The sequence below is a fragment of the Lissotriton helveticus genome, chromosome 2_1 (assembly GCF_964261635.1).
Source record: "Lissotriton helveticus chromosome 2_1, aLisHel1.1, whole genome shotgun sequence".
Lineage (NCBI taxonomy): Eukaryota > Metazoa > Chordata > Amphibia > Caudata > Salamandridae > Lissotriton > Lissotriton helveticus.
The window spans coordinates 1,023,712,521-1,023,739,003 of NC_136059.1; the positions used below are offsets into that span (position 1 = coordinate 1,023,712,521).

The 26,483-nt window shown below is 41.6% G+C and overlaps 1 protein-coding gene across 1 annotated transcript in view; it reads right to left on the bottom strand.

The window, feature by feature from the left end:
- The window catches only part of RFK (riboflavin kinase), a 78,199-nt gene extending 59,023 nt beyond the window's left edge, over positions 1 to 19,176 (bottom strand). Inside the window, exons 1-2 of the mRNA XM_078675790.1 lie at positions 18,969 to 19,176; positions 393 to 544 (exon numbers count right to left, since the gene is read on the bottom strand). Of these exons, the coding sequence (XP_078531916.1) occupies positions 393 to 544; positions 18,969 to 19,050 (234 nt within the window). The 5' untranslated portion in view covers positions 19,051 to 19,176. The remainder of the gene's footprint in view (positions 1 to 392; positions 545 to 18,968) is intronic.
- Positions 19,177 to 26,483: the final 7,307 nt, after the last annotated feature.

Consider the following 26,483-nt stretch of genomic DNA (forward strand, 5'->3'; position numbering starts at 1 on the left):
ATTATAACTTTTCAACATGCTGCACAGTAGCCATGCTGCTTTACAGCATAGCTTAAATACATTGCCAAAACCAATAGCTCTGGCGAGACCTATTGGCTATGTCAATGCTTGTTTTTTTTGTGCCCATCACTTTGAAACAATTCGGCAATTAAAGTGCAATTACCAAAGCAAATCACTAAAGTTTATGTGCACTTAGTAACATTACCATCCATCTCATGGTGTATCAATAAGTCTTTTGCAATAATAAACTTGAATTATCTCCAATGTAACCGTAATGTAGCACAACAGGCAACACTGAGTTTTTGGATACTGAACATTCACAAATCGTGAACATGGGTTAAGAGTTTGAACACAATAGTCATCCTAAACAAGCTATGGGGTTATGCTCTTACCGCGGACTTCTTAGTGTTTTTATAGAATGGGTTCCAGCCAATGCTCATAACCATCTTGTGTACGTCTCCATCACCGACACAACCCCAGCCATAGTATATGCCAGTGGATATATCCGAAGGAAGATTGTCAACTACATCTTCTGGAAAATTTGCTGTGGATAGGTAAAGAAAACGCTCATCAAAAGATTGTCACTATCTTAAAGTCATTCCATACTCCTGCAAGTATATCCAGAATATGAAGCAACATTCTGGGAGTATTAAAACCTGCCATATAATCATACATTGCACATGTACAAATGTTTCCATCTTGGAACCACAGTCAATAAAGCAAGCTGAACTTACCAGTCACTGTATTTCCCAATGGCACTCTCTCTACCAGTGAAAGGTTTGTGATAATGAATCACATACACAAGTCAGAACATCTTATACATTGGAATAGATATCTTGTCTTAGCAGCAGTATAGACAATTATACCTCAGATTATAAAACTATACCTTTAAATGCATTAAATAAGGAGGGGTGAAGTACAACCAAAATGGTGGCTGTTTACGAACCTTAGTGGTATGTAAAATCCTTTGCCTCTGATGCCCCGTTTCGGAGGCAAGAAGTCTGCCGTGGCATTGGGATATGGTATAGGAAGGGGGACTAAGCTGACCGAAAGCTTTGTTCTCGGTCTCTTTTACTGTTTTCACAGTGCAGCAAAATTAATGTATGGCTTCATGACTGGAGCCTGGACCTTTGAGCATATGGGATAAAAAAGTGAATTGAAACCTTAATCTGCCTGCTTAATAACTGAGTGCACGAATGTTGTAACCTATGAAAGTCAAGAGCAAAGGATGTGGGACGGCTGCTAGAAGAGTAGGCACGCCGCTGCCTGAAAGATCATTAGTTTCCAACATTGCAAGTAAGGAGCAGAGCCGGGGTAATTCCATTTGAATCTGAAGGTTCATTTGGATCTCTTTAGCGCATATTGAGCCTGTGACAACTTGAGGTCTGTATGAGTGGAAAAAGAGGAACAGGGGAAACAAACAGAAAAGCTGAATTCTGATAGCAGTTGCTGGGAAGTAGAGTAGAGGAAACATGGTTCAACTAAATATATGGAGCCACTGCAAAACAGAACCTGGTGAATTAAAGTTTGGTTTCTGTGTTGTATTTGAGATGCCTTTAATCGGGAAAAAGTGGAAGAACAAAGATGTTTAAAGGTTGAGAGACAGATAAATAAAGAATTGAGGGGGGAAGGGCATTTTTATGTATAGGATGGATACGAATTATTCCCACTTATCTTTCTCCAAGAGTAAAATGCACTTGTTAGACAATGGTGAGGCCAATGATTGGTTAGTTTACAAAACAACCTAGATTCATGCTGGGAAGAGCAGGAGTTGAAATAAAAGTATTTCAGTGCTCGTGAAGCCCTGTTACAGCCCAACCAAATTCGGAACCGCCTCAGTGAAAAGTACCCTCACGCTCCAACTCGGATAACAACATACATGCCTATAACATCCCGGTTGACATATAAAAGGACCTGATACGACGGGAAACTAGTGTTCCAATAAACTTCTAGCTGGTCTGGTGAGAAATGCAAGGTTCATCTGATGCAAGCTATGCAACATGCCCAGTGCTCCAAGTCCATTAGGCATTTATGAAACCCTGGTACTGTGCAATTTATGTCACAGCTGCCGTGAAGAGAGGCCAATGCTTTGTCCCATCCAGAGTATGGCAGCTCTGTTCAGTAGTGCTATAACGGTCATATTAAAAGCAGAGCAGCCCCCCTCAGAAGAGATTGTAGCTTCGCATTCACTCATTATCAGACTTAGGGATGCCTGCTCTGAAGGTTAAAATGAAATTTCAACCCCATTTTTAGGTCTCGCTGGGTCAGCGCGCATGCGCTGCTCGGAGAGACATTTAGTAGCGGCTTTTGGAAGTGCCCCCAAAGCGGCCACCCGCTTGTGCTCATCCCTTGCGTATTTTAGAGCGTCATCGCGATCATTTTGCTTTCACAGCGATCGCGATGACTTTCTCTTTCACAGCCAGGCGGCATTACTATTACTGCCGCGCGGCCAATGCTGGTTAGGAATTGGGGGAGCATCATTTTATGCAACCATTGCTCCAGCCCCACGAGATTGAAACCCATTGTCACACATTCAATGCAGTCACCAATAGGATGACGCCGAGAAGCCTGCGGCAGACCAGAAGAGTCTGTACTGGGGTGATACAGCATGATCTGTAGCGGGCAATCACCCAGTCCACCCCTTAACTTTCCACAGAAACATCCAACTTGCCAGAATATATTCGACGAGCTCCTCTCCTTGTCCCCACCTGAATTCGATGAAACCCTTCTTCTGATCGGATTACCTTCTTCCTAACAGCATAGTCGTTGGCCCACGCAACCTGCAATGCGGAAGTCAGAGCATCTTTCTCACACACTCATAGGAATGTACACAACGATCCCAGCCCCTACAGGATCAACATATGGCCTTTCTGTGGCGCGATTGTCTGCATGAACAAAAAAAACCTGCTCTGTAAGTCACCGTTAAGAGCTCTGTCTGGCTTTCCTTAACTTTACGGGAAGCCGTCCTTCAGACAATGCAGGGCTCTGCTGCCATGGCTCCGCCCCAGCCCTTCTAGCCTTCTAGTCACCGTGGTGTCTGTCCCACCTCTCGATGAACCACTTGGGCAGCAATGCGGTGCTGATAAACCCTTCCCATGTAACTCGGACTATGGCAGGGAGAGGCTCTGAGTGACTGTATCCTGCCCCCCCCACCCCCTCAGCTCATTCACCGCACGTCTTCATTTCCCCCACGCGCGAAGGTTCAAGAGCGAACAGCTGAGAGTGAAGGAGGGGAGTCGAGGGGCCGTATCAATGCACTCATGAACAGCACTCTGCCCTTTACTGGGCCTTTGTATTTTTTGACCCCGTTTCTTTGACTAAAAGACAGTGTCCTCGGACAGTGAAGCGTGCCCTTTGACCTGCATTGTGCGGTTACTGCGGAAACCAAATGCACACTTACAAAAGAAGTAAATGATGGAAGATGTATTTGATGCTGAGCGGGCCAGAGGAATGGTTTAGTGATATTAAAGTATCCTTCCTTAGGTAATTCAGTTTACCCGACGATCAGTTATGTGGGGCCCAAATGGTTCTTTCTATATGCGCATATATAAACAAGCATTGGCATAGCCAATAGGTCTCGACTTTGGGACCTTATAAGTGTTTAGCCATGCAACAGTGGGTGTTGTTGCACCAAGGATATTGTGCTGCATAACTAAATACTTATAAGGTCCCAAAGTCGAGACCTATTGGCTATGCCAATGCTTGTTCTTTTAACCTCTGTCCAACTAGTGCAGACTTCAAGCATTTTAAAATACCTCGAGTACGCAATCTTACAAAACATAAATAACAAATCTTCATACTAAACCTAACAAAGATTTTAACTGTTAGAAAGCCAGCTCTAACAGCTTTCGCAAGAATTGTTACGGTATGTCCCTATTAAAACAGTTGAATACAATGAATTTATTTTATTTATTTATTTATTGGTTTGTATAGCGCTTGAATCCACTCCAGCTGGAGTATCTCTGCGCTTTTAGAACCGGTAAGCTAGCAGGCATGATATGAGGCTGACATTTTAGATTTCATTTTTAACCAAGATAGTTTTTAAAGATTTCCGGAATGTAAGATGTTCTTTACATTGTCTTAACTGCAGAGGGAGTTTATTCCATAACTTGGGACCAATGATGGACAAAGCTCTATCTCCGTGTCTGGCTTTTTTAACTCGAGGAACCACAAGAAGGAGATCATTGCTTGATCTAAGGGATCGTGCTGGAATGTAAGGGACAAATTTCCGCTCAAGATAAACCGGCCCCTGTCCATTCAAGCACTTATGGATCAAGCAGCATATTTTAAATTTGGCTCTTTGTCGAATTGGGAGCCAATGAAGTTGTTCCAGGAGAGGCTTAGAGGCGGTTCTCGCAGGGGCATTCAGAACAAGGCGGGCTGCCGTGTTCTGGATGACCTGCAACTTAGCCAGCACTCCCTCATTTGCAGAAAGCAGCAAGCCATTGCAATAATCGAACCGGCTAATGATCAATGCTTGAACTAATGTTTTCCTAACAGAGTCAGGTAGAAGTGGAAAAACTTTGCGGAGCATACCGATGGTATGGAAGCATATCCCTGAGATATAGCTTATATGTTGTTTTAGTGACAGGTCGTGATCAAGCCGAATTCCCAGATTCTTCACGACCTGTTTTGGTTCAGGGACTGCTCCTAATTCCGATGGCCACCATTCAGGAGTCCATAGTATTTTAGCCTCCCCAAACAACATGACCTCAGTTTTGCTGATGTTACATTGGAGATAGTTTGTAGACATCCATTTTGCCACTTCCTTCATACCTGAAGAAAAAGAGTTCCTAACCTCAGCAGAAAGAGTTTTAAAAGGAAAAAGGAGCTGGGTATCATCTGCGTATGATACGGGAATAAAGCCATACCTACGTAATACTCCTGCCAGGGGTGCCACATAGATATTAAAAAGAGTGGGGCTCAAACATGAGCCCTGTGGCACCCCCTTAGAAACCTCTATTTCCGCTGAGCGATACGCACCCATGGTGACTCTCTGGGTGCGATCAGAAAGGAAACTCTTCAACCAGTCAAGGGCTTTGTTCTTAATGCCAGCGTTCGACAACCGTTGAATTAGGATGGTATGAGACACGGTGTCGAACGCTGCCGACAGATCTAATAGAACCAAGATGACTGAAAAGCCCTTGTCCTGGTACATGTGGAGGTCATCAGTAACAGATAAGAGAGTGGATTCTGTACTGTATTTGGGGCGGAATCCTGACTGGGAATCATCCAGAGCATTGGCAAGTTCGATATGTCCGGATAGGTAGTGGTTCACATGCTTTTCTATAAGTTTCCCTAAGAATGGTAATAGGGAAATAGGTCTTAGGTTAGTTAGGTCAGACCAAGGTATGGCGGTGTTTTTCCTTATAGGTCTGACAAGAGCTTGCTTCCACTCCTTAGGGACGATGCCTGAAATAAGTGAGAGATTCACCAATTCAGTAATCGTTGGACATAGTTGTTCATCCAGTGCAGGCATTAGTCTGGCAGGGATAGTGTCCTCTGTACTCCCACTTTTAATCTGTTTTATCAAAGTAGATGTTTCTTGTAATGAAATGGGTGGAAGGATATTTAAAAAGTGTGAATCTGATATAATTTCTGTAAAATTGGGGGGGGGGGGTTCTACATTTAAAGATGTAGCCTGGTTCGAACACACTATTTTGTCGTAGATGTTATCGATTTTATTAGTGAAAAAACAGGAAATTTCATCACACAACTGTTGGGAAGATATATCAGGGGCTTCGCAGGCAGTGGGTTTAGCAAATGTTTGTAAAATTTGGAAAAGAACCCTGGAGGAGTTCCCTGCCTCTTGTATTTGTGATGCGATATAAGTTTTTCGAGCAGTACGAATCGCTTTATGGTAAAAGGATAATGCATCCCAATATTTGTTCTTATCCTCTAAAAGATGGGATGTTCTCCATCTTTTTTCTAATTTCCTAGCCCCTAATTTAAGTGTTCTTAGATGGTCAGAGAACCAAATTTCTTGCTTTTTGGCTGGCCTAGATTTAAAATGTTTTAATGGGGCAATTTTATCTATAACTTTCTTGGTTCCTTCTTCAAATTTTTTGAGAGCAGTTTCAATGTTATCCGAGGGTAGGAGGATAGGAGGATAAAAATTTTCTCCAAAGGTCAGGTTAGTAACTTTATGCCACTGTCTACGGATGCAAGGTAGTAAGCTGGGGCATAGAGGAGTGGGTACTCGGAGAGGGGTAGTAAATTCCAAAATAAAATGGTCAGTCCAGCTCACCTGCATTGCGGGCGGGCAGGAGACAAGTGGAACATTAGAAAATATCAGGTCTAAGGTATGACCTGCCTGGTGTGTGGGTCCATGGTTCCTTAATATTAAGCCCATGGATGATAGGTCTGTTAGTAGAGATTGTGCCTCATTACAGTCTGATCTCTCACTATGTACATTAAAATCTCCAACTAATATGAACTCACTATCATTGTTAATATGTGGGGCTAGTAATTCTACCAAAACATTGGTGAAATTACTGTAGGGACCAGGTGGCCGATAAACTAAAGCGCCTTTATAGTTTTCTTTAGAGGATGTGTGTATTTTGAAAACTAAGATTTCAATGTCGGAAGAGCTGAATTCCTCCAGGACCGAAACTACCAGCTCTTCCTTATGTACAATAGCAATTCCACCGCCAATTTTCAAAGGACGGTCCAATCTAACTATTTTGTAATTACAGGGAGTAGCTAAAGGTATGGCTGGAGTACAATGTGGCTTAAGCCAAGTTTCCTGTGAGATAGCATACGTCAGGTTGTTTGGAGGAGATTAGTTCCCAAACCTCCGCAGTATGATTCGAAAGGGACCTTATATTACATAAAATGTTTTTCCTCCCCATTGGAAGGTCATCCGCGACCAGCGAGATGGTGGAAGTTAATGAATCAGGACATCTTCCGCAATATATATTTCTCAATTGCGTAGAGAACTGAGTGTGACAGAGGCGACAAGAAAAAGGGCCTTCAACCTCAGTCCGCATACTGCAGCTTATGCCTGACGCATAGTGAATATTTAAGCTTCGCAGTACCTTAGAGGAGTATGTTATTCTTTCCAGGGGGGATGCATGAGGTAAAAATGTATAATCCTCCATGGCCCCTGGCCCGTTCTGGCGCGGACGGGCGCAGACGGGCTACTCTTTGGCTCCTCTTAGGCGATCTCACAGGTGATCCACTGCGCGCGACCGCTGCGCGCTCGAAATGGAAAAGGGGCTTTATGGCTCTCACCCTTGTGTAAACTAGAGCGCTGACCGCTCGCACACCGGAAGGGAGTCTGGCTCTCGCCTGTCCGCCCTCCGCCCAACGGTGCTAGTCACCGAGTCGGAACGAGGCGTGCAGGCAAATGATCGAGCTCAGGCACCTTGGGAGGTATCAATACCAGTCAGGCATTTAAAATTACCATTAAACAAAAATGGTTTCGTTGTGCTTTTAAAATGTTTCAAATTAAAATGATGTCACAATAGTGCTGGTCAGTAAATATAATCATGCAGCCTTGCTCATAGCCGTAGCGCTAACCAGTTCTAGAAAGCGGAGGAAGAGACTCTGCCACCGTCCCTACCTTACCGCAAGCGCCCGCTGCTTCTTCCTGCCTTCATGGCTCTCGCCCTTGTGTAAACTAGAGCGCTGACCGCTCGCACACCGGAAGTGAGTCTGGCTCTCGCCTGTCCGCCCTCCGCCCAACGGTGCTAGTCACAGAGTCGGAACGAGGCGTGCAGGCAAATGATCGAGCTCAGGCACCTTGGGAGGTATCAATACCAGTCAGGCATTTAAAATTACCATTAAACAAAAATGGTTTCATTGTGCTTTTAAAATGTATCAAATTGAAATAATGTCACAATAGTGCTGGTCAGTAAATATAATCATGCAGCCTTGCTCATAGCCGTAGCGCTAACCAGTTCTAGAAAGCGGAGGAAGAGACTCTGCCACCGTCCCTACCTTACCGCTTGATCAAATCAAGCCACTTCATTTTTTTTAAAGTGATTCGTAAGTTTTACCACCATTATCTAAGCTTTGTCTGCTTTAACGTGTCCTAAAGCGCTATCTCGCATACACGGAGAAGGCACTTCGAATCACACGGATACCAATTTTGCTTCGCTCAGAGCGGCTGGTGCAAACACCGACCCTGCCAGCAAGAAAATACAAACTGCTTTTTTTTTTCAAAATATTTTTATTGAAAGTAAATTTTCCATATACAGAGCAAAACATTCGTAATACTTGTACTGTTCTTGCAATGTTGCGGCATGGCGGGGCCAGAGAGAGAGAAGAAAAGGAAGAGAGAAAGAAAAAAAGGAGGGGGGGGGGTCACTAAACTGCTTTTAATCTGCTGCAGAGACCCGCAATGTACACCAGCCACTTTCAGCATCCATGGCATTAGTAAAAATATTACTCCAGTCCGTCCACCTTAGGGAGCCAGTACGTGTTTGCTTGTATGAACAGCAGAGGAATGTCCCTACTTTGATGGGATTTAGTTACGTCATGGCAATATTTATCAAGTTTTCGCAAGTACAGAAACATTGGCAGTTGCACACGCAGTAATGATGACCTACTAGTGTCTAACAGTGCTGATAAACTGAGCATGACACACACTCTGGCATATGATATCCTAAAAAGCACAAGCTGTGAACCTAGTCATCTGTAATTAAAAGTAAAACCCACAAGCAATAACAGCACAGAACAAATTCCCAACTAATACTCAGAAATGGTGTGGCAACAGGGCTTGCCAAAGAACACTTGTGCAAGACAGAGTATAAATTACGCAAACCCATTTCGAGATTAACAAATTACACGTAGCAAGCATTATATGTGTTATGCATCTATTGAAAACGTGGGCTGTTACATAAAAAAAAAACACTTTGGCAGTACATACACAAGCAGAAATTCTAAAATGTTAAAGCTGCTGGCATAAACTTAAGGTATACATTAAATTGTTGATTAGGTATTGAATGTTGGCCTATAAAGTGTGCCTTGGTTGTTCAACAGTAAAGTTGAGTGAGAACAAGTGTCCTAAACCTGACCTGTTCATCAACTCATACACCATAACCACAGTGGTGTTAGGAGACCACACTCCTAGCGGGTTTAAATCACCTAGTAATGGGCTGGAGGGGCGTATTCCCTGAATGCTGGTGGGTAGCTGGGCATTACCTAGCTGTTCCTAGGTGCTAGCTTTGTTGGTGTGGGCACCAATATGACACTGCATTGAAAATTCAACTACGGTCCTCATTATGAATTCCCCTTTAAATCCCGGTGCGTGTAGTAACACCTCTTACCACACCTACCGGAATTTCAAGTTTTGCATCAAGCACTGCACTGCCGAAAATGTATTTACCCACATAAATTTCACCAGGTCACCCGAGGTGAGGGGTGTCCGGTAAGTATCAGGATATGCGGAATTTCGTGTAGGTAGCACAAACACCTACCCGGGAATGCCTCATTTAAAGGCCTGAACTTGTTAAACGTGCTCCTTCATGCCCCCAAAAAATTCTTATTCATGCGAAGTTTGATTTTATGCCATGCAATACATTTCAGAATATCCTCTGTGGCACTCTTAATGGGGGCCTTATTGAGACATAGAACCCATATGTGTGTGGGTTTCCTTGGTGTATCTTGGAATGGAGTATGAAATAAAAATAACTAGTAAAAAACTCTTGTTTTGGTAGGCCATTTTCAAAAATCGGGAGTGCCGAAGACCTGTTTGCAAAGTTCCCTTTCAATACGACAAATGTCAGGCCTTCATTTGTGTGTTAACGCAGGCCTTCTATTGTGTGTTCCTCTTGTGGAGTGGTGAACAGGTGTTTTTTTATATCTTTTGTTGATTACGCTGTTAAAACTGTGCTGGTTCATTATTTTGGGAAGCTTCTGACATGTCTCACCACATACTGGCCCTGAGGACACTTATTTCTCTAACTGAGCTGCTTGAGCAGTAGCATGTCTTTTTAACACATCCTGTGCAGCTATGTGGAGTTGTTCTACAGCAATATGTGCCTTTTACTCTCAAGCTATCCACTCACATTGCACAGCTCTGGTATCAGTGCTGGATGATACCCAATAATTAAAAACACTTGTTCTGATCTCGCTGTATCACAGTAAATTCTCTATGGGTAGCTATGAAGAACAATCCAAGTAGCCATTTGTTCTCAACGACATGGTAGTAGTATTGGCAAAAAGGTCTTGAAATGCACAACTACAAATTGGATGGAATATGGGAAGCCATGGTATGCTTTGTGAAATCGTTCAAGAGATTATTTCCCTTCTGTCTAAATCATGAAAAAGGCACCTAAGAACTAACTAGGCTCAGGGTTTGCATTAGTCAGAAATTATTTTGCAGTTTTGAAATAAAGAGGTCCGTGTCTAGCAATGTTGTTTTCACTTTGCGGAAATCTCCAGGAGGCAACTTTCCCATTATATTAGTTGTACAGGTCCTTCCTATCTTTCTGCATATTCCTCAAGAAGTTACCAGTGAAAGTGTTGTCACGAGTAGAATGATTTTTCTAAAAGACAAGTGCAAATTTATAAAATGACCTCAAGTGTGTTATTTAAAAGCAGATGTTGCTTGAGAGGTGCTGGTGACTGTGAAAGGAGGGTAAAGATTGGATCAACAACTATTTAGAGTGTATGCATGAAGAGACTGGGATCTCATACTGCTTTGTTGCCTTGAGTGGATTTCCACAATTTGTCTCGTCTGAGTAGATGCAAATGGTCATGGGTGGGGAAACTTGGGTTGAATTGTATTTGGCCCGTGTACCTGTTGCCATAAAAACGATGAGCTGTGATGGGAATCTGCCTTTTCATTATTGATGGAATAAGTACTAGTCTTTGTGACAGGTGAAGTGCTGCGGAAACAAGAGACATCTTTGAGGCAAGATGAAGTACTGGCACTTGAAGAACAGGCATGTCCTAGCTGCACCATCACAAGCAACTGCCTACTTTTTGAAAAGGATTCATTTTATTATTACGATGTTTGTGTTTCTCTTTTCTTTTTGTCTATGCAGCTTTACTAGGTCTTACCAGAATGTTTTAAGTTAACTTTCTATACGTACAGTGTAGTGTGTTCATTTAATTTCCTGAGTTGGTGAAAGAAAATGGATGAAGATATTCTAGAGAGTTTAAAAAGGAAGGGAAAAGATTAGATGGGCTAACATGTGTATATGTATATGTCATGTCAATGTGACACTCCAGTCTAATGGACCTACAAAGTTTGTACAAGCGCTGTGCAAACAGTGGAGAATAGGTCTACTGAACAAGTACACAGCAACCGTGGACGTCAATATGTTATGGTGAGTTAATTAGGCAAAACCATTTATTTCCGCACAACACAACCAACACTGTCAAAAAAGTCCTCCTAATGCCACTAGAGGATAGCAACTGGAAACTAGAACAAAGTGGAACATTATTATTGCCTACTGGAGGTTTCTTTCAGAGAGCCACCCAGTGCACCTCCATGTGTATTCCACACATCGATTGTAATTTGAAATGAGTAGTTTCAACTAATTCTTGCTCATGAGACTGCAGCGATTTTTGTGGTGCATCTGGCTTCGTATTTTCGATTAAAAGGGGACCTGAAGTGAACCATCAATTGTATTGGCCCCCACTTTGTCTGGTCTCCGATACACGATCATACTTTTTAAGATTGAAGATTCATTGTTTTGCCATATCTGGATTCTCTTAATATGACCCATTAGTTGTCTTAGAAACGCCAAGATAAAGGACATTACCATAATTCAACCACATATTCCCCACAGTTCCAACTAGTTGTGCTTGTAGTTTCTAAATCATATCTCGTGTTTTCAGCAGCCATGCTCAAGAAAGCAGTTACATCTCTATTTCTTTGTCAAGGTCTAAATGCAGCTACGTCTCTAGCAGCAACCAGGACAGATTTCTCCAAGGAAAAGGTAATGTGGGGAATGGAGACATATCACATACCCTTTGGTGACAGTACTATGGAACATGATGGCAGATACTGTAATGTTACTGACAGCTTTTCAGGGGCCTAGCAATCACTAGTGCAGGGCATGCACTGGCATCCAGGCACAGTGATTTAAGAGGAGTACTGCAGCACACCTATAGCTACCTTCAAGTGCCCAACTAGGGGGTACAAGGATTTTCCCGTTTTCTTTGCCTGCATTAGGGCCCATGGCATCATTACCTTACTTAAGGCCACTCCAACATAAAATAGTGGCAGTTCAGATTATGAATAAAAAACACACATTTATTGCAGAATTGAAAGAAGTCATACCAAGAAGAAACTTCTAAATAGAACCATGTATCTGCCATGGCCTGCACTTATGGAAGCAACAAACTATTTAATACCATGCCCAAGAGTGTAGTTAACATCAATACAATTAAAAAACGTACTAACACTATACTATAAACATCAACAATTTAAACGGTCACATAGCACCACATCAATGCATTTAAAAAAGCACCCAGTCAATTTGGGTTGGGGGAGGGTAGGGCGGGAAGAATAGGTGCCACTCAAAAACATTCAATGACTGCACCGCTGCAATTCCGGATTCTCAAAGTATTGTCTTAATGTCTTGGAGGACCAGACATTTCCAATACGCAGTATATAAACAAGTTTTTCCTCACCAGCAAAGCATAACAGCATCACATGTTTTTATCACTTTTTCACTAGACAAAGCAAAAACCCAATATTGTAAAGCAGTAGGATCTCAGTCTAGAAAGGCCACGCTTAACTCAGAGAGATCCAAATATTCCTAAACTGCGTTGTAAGCATAGGATTGTAGGGTCTTCTACATTTATTTTTTCTGCTGTACCACCCGACAGTCTTTGTAAAATAAGAATGTCTTGTCTCTTCTGGAGTGGAAAAAGAAATTAGTATTTTAGCTTCTGACACAGCACTTAAACCTGCCATTACAGGAATTTTCTCTGTTAGGTAACAGTGCATCAGATAGGCACGTTGTTCCTGTAGTACAAACATTTCTTATGATGTGCAACTTACACTTCTCCATTGATTATTTTTCTGATGGACACACAAATATATGTTGTGTTGCTGAGAAATAATGCTCGTAAGTACAAGGGGAATCCTAAAGTATAAAAAAAATCCTAAACTTATGTATCAAACCATCTGACACCCACTGCCTTTTGGACAATATATTAGGAAAATGGTTAAAATGCACCATTGATATTAATTTTTGAATTTCTTGTGAAGACTTAGTCCTCAAAATACCTTTAATAGAACCATTACATTTATGGTACTTGAGCGCTCCGTTACTACGAGACTGTTTGACTCATAAAATGTCCATCTTCCAAAATGCATCCTGTCTGGATACAAGACAGTGTGAACTATTTGGTCTTGACAAAGTCAGAGGAAATCCGATTCTGATTTTGTTATACATTTTCATCTAGTATTTTACACATGCAGAAAACAGATGTGCCCAAAAAGCAGATGAAAGAAAGTATGTCACCTGCTCCTGCCATTAGTTGTATTCTCGATGCAAAATCCTTTGTCCACAGTTTTTGCAGCAAAGGTGAATCTCTGTCCATAATCCAAAGGGCTCAAAATTACTCAATTTAACTCTTCAAGTGGATCGCTAGATCTTCTTTTTTCTCAAATCGTAAATTTAATAGAATTATACATTAGTGAATTATGTAGGCTGTAGCACTGAGGCCCTCGACATTTTGAACAGGTGCAGCACTGAGCCTGGAATTGCACAGCTCCTTGTGCACAAGTATAACAATCTTTCAAGGAAGTTGGAACCTTTATGTCTGCTTAGAGCATAGTTAGTTATGCTGCAGTGAATCTGCTCCAAATAGCAATGACCTTTGGGTGATGTCTACTTTCAATACATGGAAAACAGAATCAACACCAACACCAGGTGTGCCACTGACAGCAGCAGGAGTTTCAGGACGCTAAGCAAGAATATTGCCAGGACTTGCATGTTAACCACTCATCCACCTATACATTTATCTCAGAGACGTAAGGACACTCCAGATATCATCTGTCTGTAACCTATATGTAACTCATGCCTTAACTGTTTATGTTCTGTGAGCGATAGAAGTTTATACAACTCTGCCATGCTGGGTCTGACCCAAGGAAATGGAAGATTACACTTATTGCCTTCTGCGAGAGAGGGAAGCTGGCTTTGCTACTGTCATACAGTCCCAGTTCGGTGAAAAAGAAGAGCCTGCACTGCTGCTGCTCAATTTGAACCGTTCCTGTGATGGGAAAGGAGTATGCCGGTGCTACCCCAGCTGTACCTGTCCTCCGAAGTTGGGAAGCTTGCACGGTTACTGGCCAAGGTGTACCTCTTCTATGAAGAGGGGTATTTCCAATGCTGCTGCCCCATCCTCTAAAAACACAAAGGATATTTTGAAGATACTTACACAACATGCCCAGGCCAGTCAGAATCGTTTGTTGGACCAAAGGCAAAAAGTCGTTGTGAGGTCCTGGCGCAGAGACCCTGGTTTAGTCACGGTTTCAGAGCTTTACGAAATGGTGCCCCGCTGGGCAATTATTTTATTCACTCTGCCTTTTCTGTGACCATCACATTTCAGAACCACTTGAAATAATTCAGTTCAGGATGTGCACTGTACATAAACCTATCTCTAATACTGTGTAATACAGCGTAATGTTACTTCATCTATAACAACAATAAATGCCTTGTGTAGGTGGCCTAAGACAATTGACTTGCATCTTGAAATTGTCAACAGGGTAAAAGTAGAAAAGAATGAGATACCTATCCAGGATCAGAATTACACAATGTCTAATCAAGACATCTGGTTTCAATCCTTGTGTCCCCTTTTACATGAGCATCACATTTGAAAGCTCCTTCAAAATCTTGAGTTCAGGATTAATAAGCCACACTATTGCTCTATCTATGAACATATAGGCTTATATAGCAGGAAATAAGACAAGTGGCTTGCCTTTTGAGTCATTAAGTAAATTGACACGGTAGAAAGGGTGTGGTTCACTAATTCCAATAAAGGCCACTAAGTGCAGTGATATAATCTAAGGTGCAAAAGTGAAAAGAGTCCAAAATGGCAGTTTTTTATGCAGAAATGTGACTTCCGCTACAAATCAAGTAACAGTCAGCAACACTTTCAGCAGTGCATGGGAGCCAGGGTGAGCGAAGAGCTGTTCTTCTCAGCCTCCAAGGGGCTCCTTTTCTAGACAGGATGCAACACAGACAAGGTTGCAGAGAATTATGGGACCAGGCCATCACTGCCCTACTAGCACTGCCCTATTGGCACTAGAAGCATAGTAAGAGATGCTTTGGGACTGGACATGTGGTTCCATTATTAAGGACTATACACACCAGCTTCCCACACCCACTCAGCTGCAACAATGGCTTGACAGTGTGGGTATGGACAGTTTCATAGTCCTTACTAGGATTACAGTGAATCACCCTGTGAAAAATGCAGCACGTGTTAACATCCTCACCAATAGCATGCCTCTTCAAGTAGTGCGGCCTGAGGAAACTTTCTCCATTGCCCTCCTCCTGCCACCTCTCTTCTGAGGCTGCAGAACATACACTAGGAAGGAGGCACTCTAACAATATTTGATGTAGGATACGTGTGTTTTATGAGCAGACGCTTTACCACTAAGGGCAATATTCGAGCACAGAAACATGCCGATGGAAAAGAGAAGTAGTGTCTGTTGACCAGTCTTTCTTTTTAAATCTTGTGGTAGGGAGACACCAGTAAACACAATGTTTATCTCACCCACATATAATTTTAATTGAAGTCTGACAGTTTAAAAAAGGAAGAAAATAAAGTTGACATAGTGACATACATGCCCCGAAACTAGGGAACCAGTACCAAGAAACTGTAAACCAGTGACCATTACTACTCTTGAATCCTTCCCACTGCAAGATATGGAACCCATTGATGAAGCATCCCACACTAAGTACACGAGGGTAGAACAGCATCCTATACAAGTATATGAATGTATATCAATTCCTTAAGAGGTTTAGCAGTTCCTACCAGGAGTTTTGAACTTCTTTTAGGTTTATGAGAATGGCACAAAAGTTGTTTACCACCTCTCATTCATTTGTTAATGAGTTAGCTACCTGTGCGGTACTGGTCCTGTATGGGTGAGATATTTGTGTTATGTTCCTTCTGTTACTGCCACCTGACCTTAAGTTAAGGGCTAGAGTCGGGGTACCACGCAGGTGGACGGCGTCCCACCACTTATTTTACCGGGTGGACACCATCCCTCCTGCCCAAAAGATGGAGCCGGTCTGCACCTGCGCGCAAATGATAGCCTTTCAAATGCACCCGAAGCTCAGACTAATCTCCCCTTCCAACTCGCGCCCTCCCCTTGCCAGCCTCTCTCAGAGCACAGCCAAGGCGCAAAGGCTTCATGGAGCTGCGCGGTCAACACGCCGAGCATGTCACTTCCAGGGACCCTGACAGATGCCCGAGTCTGTAATAACCGTGTAATCCGCAGAGGAATGGATCCTGTGTATAGTGTGCTGAGTAACTGCCACTTATTGCAGTATTATACCTCTACTTGTATCTTGAATGTATTCACGCATTTCAGACGGAGACCGGCAAATTTTGTGACGTCACTTCCTGTCGTGACACCACCTAACTTGGAACGCCCCCCACTTCTTTTATTAGGACTTGTGCCCTGATTAACCTGTTTGTATTACAGTAGGTTTTGCTGCTGCTAAGCATGTTGTACTGTTATTGTGTAATGAAGCTTGGTATAAAACTTCCCACTACACATATGAAAAAATTATTCACATTGCCAAGACTTGTTTTAATGCATGATGCGAGTGAAAGCTCACAACATTTATGAGCAAGGTTTACTTTTGGATTTACATGTAAAATATGCATGTTTTTGTTTTAATGTGGTAGTCCACTTGCCAAAGTTTAAAACAGGTGAAAAGACCATTTTCTTAAAATACAGCACTGTGTATACTGGGGTTTTGAGCCCATAGTGAAACTATTAAAAAAAGAAAAAACTACAACTAAAAAAAACAAGCCCCACAAAGCAGTATGCCGTTGGTTGATGAAAAATGTTGATTCTGATGTACTATGTCATAGTGCCAAAGCGCAGAGTTGTGAAACGTAAACTAAAATGAAATGCCAGGCTTTTTTTCCTTGCAGATAATCACGTTAAACTCCTCAGTAGGTGAGAGGGCAAAGAAGCGTTTCAGATGCAATTGCAAGCATCGCACTGCTAACATTCCTTCGAAAACCTACAAAAGGCATAATTTACATGAACAATGTGAGCAGCAACAATTAAAAACGTATACATATATCATATACTCAGAAAGGAAAACTAATGTCATGTTGCCACTATTGCCAAACACATCCTCGCCTAAAACCTGGTGCACGGTGGCGCAATTACAACACACTGCAAAACACTCAGCTTGGAGTACAGCACATGCTGCAGGTGCTGCCCGCGAGGGTTGCCAGTGGGCTGTTGTGCCCATTCGTTGTTTTCCTTCAACAGAAATGGGGCAACTGCCGACAAAATCTGCGACCACTGCACAATACAATAAAAAAAGAAGAGGAACAAATGTGAAGGGATGGGGAAGGAGGACAGTCACGGAGAAGGGCCAACAAACTAGTGGAAAATGAGAACCAGCAAGGGAGCTGAATAACCTATATAAATTTAAGGCGAGGGAGATCTGTTAAAAAGGGCATGTCCGTGTTGGAAAGAAGGGGGATCCAGATAGATTATAGATCCAGCAGGTATTACTGAACTGGATCCAGGGAAGCCCCAGTGAAATAAGCTGGGTGTGAGCAGTGCAACCCGCAGGCAGTAGAGCATTCAGCAGCCCATACACTTTGAGATTTGCATTCCGAGCAACGACCTGGTGAAAGTGAAAGTGAAGGAGACCTTATTTTCAGCTCCAGAAGGACCTAAAATAAAGTTATCACTTAAAGGTCTGTCAGCACTACTTTTGGTAGAGGCTGGCTCAGGCTGTGAGATAGCTCTAGCACGTAACACTGTGATATCAATACAACTAAATAAAACAATGCCACTCAGCTTATCACTCACAAGTGCTTAAAACTAAACCAATATGATTAAGAGCCAAGTTATGTTCTAAAACCTGTATGTTAGATACGCGTATGCACTTTAATGATGTCGTCGGACATATCTATTTATGAGAAACTACACAAATATCTCTGCAAGAAAAGCAGTAACCACTGAGCTGTATATATAAAGCAAACTGTCGTGGCCTGCATGTGGGAGATTTAGCAGCGGACACATTAACTCTATGCTGTTTTGTGATGAGTCATGAAGAGCGAATCCTGCGATTGCACAACTCGCTGCCCTCTCCAGCAAATATATTTAACCACCATCGCTCTTACCTAAATTATGCCCTGAAACTTGCTAGGTACATAATCTGGAGCAGGTGCCATAGCCCCGTAAACCGATTTAAATGCAGGGTGTTTGTGACCATATAACTTATCCAGAACTCTTGCTGCTAATTTCAGCGTGCGTAGATTCCCAGAGTACGCTCCTCGTCACTCAGCCGCCTTTCTGCTGCAAATTTATAGGATGCCGGAGTCGTTTTCCCCCTTTCGAGTACAACATCCATACCAATGAATATGTGCACTTTGGAAAATAAAATAATGCTTGCCGTCTGAAGTTACACACGTCAAGTCTTTCAATGATAGGCGACAAACTTTCGGTCAGGGATGGAGGGACCTGTTATCATTAAAATTAGCTACGTTACGGCTGTGCTTAAAATATGCTGTTAAAGGGTCACTGGTAAACTGTGTACGTTTAATAGAAAACGTGATCCACACGAGGTTGGAATTCATTCGTTTTCCTCCTGAAACCTATCTCCAAACCAAACCAGGTAGCACACTGAATCCCCGCACCAGGAAACGCAATATCTACCTCATGTGGGGTGGTGAGCTGTGCTGTAGGTGTGGGAAAACAGTTGAGGTGCGCTGTCCAAAGGGGTATTATCACACAAGAAGGCAAAGGGGAAATGCGTACCCAACATGTTTCGCAACACCCAGACAGCAGGACTCACCAGTGGGTATCCCCAGCTCCTTGGAACCGCGGCCGAAACCCTTCACCACCTCCCCCTTACAGAAGTAGGGTAAAGTGTTCATGGTGGCAGCTCCGAGCGAGGACGTCCGGGAAGTGCACGCGCTGTCACAGCACAGAGCGAACCGGCGAATGACGCGATTGGGTATGGATAGTCGCTATACGATAGTGACAGGCGGAGGCGGTGTGACGTCGCATTGTACGTAGATCATTCACAACCACAGGCTGAAGGGCAACCGGGCCCAAGACTAGAAGAAAGACTAGACTGTCAACATTATTTTTCACTTCTCCGACTGCGGCCATCTTGCATTACCAACTTCCTTCTCCCACTAGGCATCTGAAGATCCATGTACACGACATTGTTGGAGTCGAGTGACGACATGTTTTCCCTTCGCGGCGTACTCCACACGATGCCCGCTGCTGGAATCCCCTTGGTTAATCCATTTATCATATGCCGGGGCAAGACAATTCTGTGGTAATACCGGCGGGGGATATTATGCTTAAACTGTCTTCTGCTTTATTAAATCAGAGCTCCTTTACCAAGTAAATATACTTGAATTCCTATAAAAATGTAGAAGCACTTTAAGTGGGCAGGGTCCTGCGGGTGCTCAGTACCGCCAGTTCTAAAAAGCAGGTGCTGAGATGGGTCCTGTAATGAATGCTATTACACATCGAGTATTCAAGTAGTTTATTGACAACCTAAGGACATCTAGGCAGGAAGGTGATAACAAGTAAACAGCTACACAGCAACTGGCCCAAGTCTAGCATTCTAATCTACACGTACAAATATACAGAATATAGAATACAGAACATTGCACATTCTAAAATCTATTAAAGGCATCACTACACATTCCCCTTCTTTAATTAAAGAACAACCCATATCCTCTCCATAGAAATAAATAAATACAATTAAATAAAACAAAAGAAAAAAATGAAATATAAAGTCAAATATAAGTAGTACAAACATAGTCCTCAAGTTTCTTGGGTTTAGTAATTTTCCTACCAAAACCACTAAACCTGTCAAAACAATTTTGGTTATCTGGCAAATTAGAAATCGTGTTACCGTCTCTTGAACCTAAAATATCATTGGACTCAATATCAGTAGGTAGATGTACTTCATCAGTGGAGACAGGCTTGTCAAAGCTTGAATCATTTTTTGTACACTGATTTTTCTCCTTAGAATCATAAGTTTTGACTAAAGCTAATTTGCTCATATGATAGATAGAATCATCCTCAAGTTGAACCGTGTTTCTATTTACTTTGACAAATTTTTGTGGTTTGCTAAATCTATTTTCACCTTTCACAATTTTCCTTCTGGATTTTACTTTTACCGATTGACCAACATGAATATTTACATCCTTAACTCCATATTTGTTGTCAAAATATATTTTATTTTTCTGTTGAGCATTAGTCATGCACTCTTTAATGTCATCGATGTTCCAGTCAATTTTCTCCCCTTTGTTCATCCAACCTGGATTTACTTTGGAATGGGGAACTCTACCTCTCATAATGGTAAAAGGACTATTGGCAATGGAATCATGTACAGTGACTCTATGACTCCACATCATTTTCATCAATTCTGTTTTCAAATCTTTCTTATTACTCATGGCAAGTTGGATGATACCTTTAATTACTCTATTCATTCTCTCAACAATAGCTTTTCCCCTCGGGTGGTATAAAGCAGTTAACCTTTGTTCAATCGCGGCATATTCCATAAACCTTTTCATTTCCAAAGATTTAAACTGAACCCCGTTGTCTGTAAGTAATGTTTTAGGAAAACCTTCCCTCAAGAATATGTTCTCTCGGAAATTAATAACGTAGCATGTGTCTACTTTTTAGTGACTATTTCAAGTTCAAGCCATTTTGAGAACAAATCCATTAATACAATGATAAACTTTTGTGTACCATCCTTCTATAATACAGGTCCCATTATTTTAAGGGCCACATTGTCCCACGGTAAATTAGGACATACTAAAGGACATAATGGAGGATTCAATGTTTTCTGAGATTTGTCAGCTGAAATACACTCCACACATGATCTAACAAACCGTTCAGTTTCAATGTCGATTTTAGGCCACCAATAAAGTGACTTGACACTCCGTTTAGTACGGGCAATACCTGTATGACCCTCATGACAAAGAGCAATTATCTTATTTCTCAAAACAGAAGGTTGAATAATTGTATCGCCTCTTACTAAAAATGTCCTTTCAATGCCTAGCTCATTTCTTTCTTCCCAGAATGCTCTGAGTTCACTATGAAGATCATGTTTATTACATCCTTCCCAACCTTGTTCAACACAAACTTTCACTTTTTCTAGAATAGGGTCATTCGTTGGGGCTTCAATCCATTCTTTTTCTTGCAATCCCTGACTTTTTTCATCCACAAAAATGTCAGCAATGCAAACATCATTCCAAGGACTGGAATCAATTTCTGTAAGGGGTAATGACAATCTACTTAAAAAATCAGCAGTAACATTCATTCTTCCAGGGACGTACTGTACTTTATAGATAAAATCTTGTAATCGCATAGAAATTCTGGAAATTCTTGCTGAAGCTCTTGATAATCCTTCAGTAGTTAACACTTTAGTCAAATGTTTATGATATGTTCTAATAGTGAACTCTCTTCCCCAAACAAACTTCCTAAATTGCTCAAGAGCCCAAACACATGCTAGAGTCTCGCTTTCTTTAACTGAGTATTTCTCCTTAGTTGGAGACAGGGATCTAGAGGCAAAAGCTACAACAACTTCACTCCCCTTCTCATTATTTTGTGTTAGTACTGCCCCCAAACCTTTCACACTGGCATCTGTAGTTATAAAGGTTGGAGCAGAAGGGTTAAATCCTTTTAACATGGGAGCTTTAACTATGGCAGATTTAATACTCAAAAAGGAAGGCTGACATTTGTCAAACCACTCAAATTTGCATTTATTCTTGAGTGAATCACGCATTTCTTGTGTTTTATCCACAAACTTTTCTATAAATTTGGAATATTATTCCGCTAAACCTAAAAAGTAGTGGAGCTCATCTTTGTTAGATGGTGGTGGAGCTTTGGATATAGCTTCAACAAATTTGTCTTTAGGTTTAATGCAATCACAACATATCACATGACCCAGATAGGTTACGCTAGATTGAGCAAAATTACACTTACTGATCTCACCTGTAAGACCCTTTTCATCCAGAACACGCAAAACATCCCTAAGGATTTCATCATGGTGCTTTTTGACTTTTCCATGATTAACATATCGTTCTGAAGAAATACTACATCACGAATGTGACCTAATAATTGTGACATGAGTCTTAGAGATACAGCTGCTGCCGATGCCAATCCAAAAGGCATTCGGCGGAACTGGAAACATCCAAAAGGAGTACAGAACGCTGTTAAATGTTTGCAATCAGGATCTAATGCGATTTGATGGGTAAAACACCTTTATAACGCAACTTTAATTCCGCATACCTTCACTCTGCATACCATTACAACGAATGTACCATTACTCTGCTATTCTAACGCATGCTATTATATCTTATATGCTTTTACCACGCATGCTTTTACAACGAAATTCGTTGTAAAAGCATGAATGGTAAAAGCATATGTTTTTAATATTTAAGTTTAAGGTAAGTATATGCTTTTAGTTTGGGGGTGTTGGGGTATATGTTTTAGGGGTTCAGGGGTATTTCAAGGGTTTGTGTGGGGTTCTTGAGTATTTTTAGGGTTAAGAGGTTATTTAGATTTTGGGGTGCAGGAGATCTTTTTAGGGTTCAGGGTTAGTTTAGGTTTTGGGGTGTAGGGGGGTTTATTAGGGTTCAGGGTGGGTTGTGGGGTACAGGGGTATTTTTAGTGTTCAGGGATAGGTTTGAGTTTTGAGGTACAGGGGTATTTTTGGGGTTCATGGCTCGGTTTGGGCTTTGGGGTACAGGGGTATTTTTAGGGTTCAGGGCTAGGTTGGGGGTTTGGGGTACAGGGGTATTTTTAGGGTTCAGGGCTAGCTTTGGGTTTTGGGGTACAGGGGTATTTTTAGGGTTCAGGGCTAGGTTTGGGTTTTGGGGTACATGAGTATTTTTAGGGTTCAGGGGTAGGTTTGGTTTTGGCGTACAGGGGTATATTTAGGGTTCAGGGCTAGGTTTAGGTTTTGGGGTACAGGGGTATTTTTAGGGTTCAGGTGTAAGTTTGGGTTTTGGGGTACAGGGGTATTTTTAGGGTTCAGGGCTAGGTTTGGGTTTTAGGGTACAGGGATATTTTTAGGGTTCGGGATAGGTTTGGTTTTGGGGTACCGGGTATTTTTAGGGTTCAGCGATAGGTTTGGGTTTTGAGGTACAGGGGTATTTTAGGGTTCAGGGGTAGGTTTGGGTTTTGGGGTACAGGGGTATTTTTAGGGTTCAGGGCTAGGTTTATGTTATGGGTACAGGGGTATTTTTAGGGTTCAAGGCTAGGTTAGGGGTTTGGGGTACAGGGGTATTTTTAGGGTTCAGGGGTAGGTTTGGGTTTTGGGGTACAGGGGTATTTTTAGGGTTCAGGGCTAGGTTTGGATTCTGGGGTACAGGGGTATTTTTAGAGTTCAGGGGTAGGTTTGGGTTTTGGCGTACAGGGGTATATTTAGGGTTTAGGGCTATGTTTGGGTTTTGGGGTACAGGGGTGTTTTTAGGGTTCAGGGGTAGGTTTGGGTTTTGGGGTACAGGGGTATTTTTAGGGTTCAGGGCTAGGTTTGGATTTTGGGGTACAGGGGTATTTTTAGGGTTCAGGGGTAGGTATGGGTTTTGGGGTACAGGGGTATTTTTAGGGTTCAGGGATAGGTTTGGGGTTTGGAGTACAGGGGCATTTTTAGGGTTCAGGGATAGGTTTGTTTTTTGGGGTACAGGGGCATTTTTAGGGTTCAGGGATAGTTTTGGGTTTTGGGGTACAGGGCCATTTTTAGGGGTCAGGGCAAGGTTTGGGTTTTGGGGTACAGGGGAATTTTTAGGGATCGGGGATAGGTTTGGGTTTTTGGGTGCAGGGTGTATTTTTAGGGTCAGGATGGGTTAGTGTTTAAGGGTTCTGGGGTATTTTAAGGAGTAAGGGTGGGTCAGGATTTTGGGGTGCTGCGGTATTTTAAGGGACCAGGGTGGGATTAGTTTTTAGGGTGAAAAGGGTAATTAAAATATATATATATATATATATATATATATATATATGTATATATATATATATATATATATATATGTGTGTGTGTAATATATATATATATATATATAAATAATAAATTTGTATGTATATAAATATGCATTTATATATATATATATATATATATATATATATATATATATATATATATATATATATATATATATATATTCACTGAAAAAACCATAGGTTATAGACCATATATAGTTAGGAATTAGCATTTACAAAACCTTATTTTACTCACACAAAACCATTGAAATTCCATATATAGTTAGTTGCACTAACTATATATCGCGCACCCGCAATCCACTGCTGATGATGTCACATATTACATCATTCATGACATGGTCAGTGACATCACTGATGACATCACTGATGACATCTCAAATGACATCACTGATGACATCACTGATGACAACATCCAGTGACTGTATGTTTCTGTAAAGTTAAAATATGTCTTACATATTGAAGAATGAGTGGATGTATAAGTGTCTGGATAAAGGATTTAGTAGGTGCATGACTGACTGTATGAGTGAGTGATTAAATGTGTCTCACTGAGTGCATGGGTTAGTGACTAAACTGTTTTAATTTGTGCATCATTGTGTCTGTTGTTCTGTAATCTGATGCATGTGTTGATCATTAGCTATATGACTAACTATATGGGTTATTGATTTGTTGCCCAAGTATTTGTATGGGAGACTGAGTGTGTGTGTGGGTGTCTGGGAGGTGTATGACTGTGCATAGATGTGTGAGCAGTTGATTAACTAGATGTATGGGTTCAAAAGTGCATGTGGAAACAGCTGTATGGGCGGTTGACTGTGTGCATGAGTGTATTGGTGAGTGAATGGATATCTCAGTGCTACATGTCAAAGTAAGTACATATGTAAAACACAGTACATGTGAGAGTTGACATATATAAATAACTGTGCATAAGAGCCAGTGAATGTGTGAGTGGCTGTATGGATCATTGTGAACTTGTATCAGGGATTGTATAAGAGAGTAAATATTTGTTAGTATATGTTTCAATAAGTAAGGTGTGTATAACTATATAGTTGAGGAAATGGAGGTGTGATTGATTCTTTGCAAGACTGACTAGGTGTGTGAGTAACTCCATGGATGAGTGACAGTCTGTGAGTGTCTGTTTACACTGAGTGTATCTAAGGTTATATTAGAGTCTGAAGAGGTTCATCGTATCATCACATGAATGATGTCATCAGTGATGTGATCAGTAATGTCAAATGAGATGTCATCAGTGATGTCATCAGTGATGTCATTTGAGATGTCATCAGTGATGTCATCAGTGATGTCACTGACCATGTCATGAATGATGTAATATGTGACATCATCAGCAGTGGATTGCGGGTGCGCGATATATAGTTAGTGCAACTAACTATATATGGAATTTCAATGGTTTTGTGTGAGTAAAATAAGGTTTTGTAAATGCTAATTCCTAACTATATATGGTCTATAACCTATGGTTTTTTCAGTGTATTTTCAAGGTTTTGTAAATGCTAATTCCTAACTATATATGGTCTATAACCTATGGTTTTTTCAGTGAATTTCATAGGTTTTTTAATAGCAAATCTTTATAGTTATAAAAAATAATAAATTTTAAAGCGAATTTTATATTGTATAATTATGTCATTTTTTATTTATTTTTTTTTTTTCACCCCGGGGCGCGGACCGGTGAACGCAATCTTGCGGCGCGCCCCGGGGCGCGTACCTGGGAGCGTCCCGATAGCGCTATTGCAGCGAACGAAAACAACATCGTGACGTATTGCGTAGCCGCCACGCCTTGCGTCATAAGACACGTATCGCGTAGCCGCGAGATGCGTCTTATGACGCACCGCGTAAGCGCACCCGGAAGCGCATACGATCGCGCAACGTAAACGCCCCAATGCGCTTATGAAACACGCCCGGGGCGCGTAGCGTAAGCGCGTCATACCATGTGACTTTAAAATAACACTTTTCATTGGTTCAGAACTTTTTTTTTTCCAAATTGTATGAAACCCACCCATTTCTCTCACTATTGCTTTGTACTTGGAGAGAGCAAGAGCTGTTCTGTGTACTGTCTTCATCTCCTACTTTCCTGATCTACAGCAATGGCTGCAAGAGAGTCATCCAGCAGTGATTCCGACGGATTTTTAGATGAGGACCCTCCTCAGCAGAAGAAAAAAGACCATTTCATCTGGAAATTCTATGACATCCCTGAAGGTCAAAAAAAAGTCAATACTCCAAAAGTAACCTGCAAAATATGTGGTAGTACTTTATCCAGAGGCAATCCTCTGAAAAAATATAGTTTTGGAAATGCCAATTTAATCAGGCATGTCAAAAGAAGACACCCAAA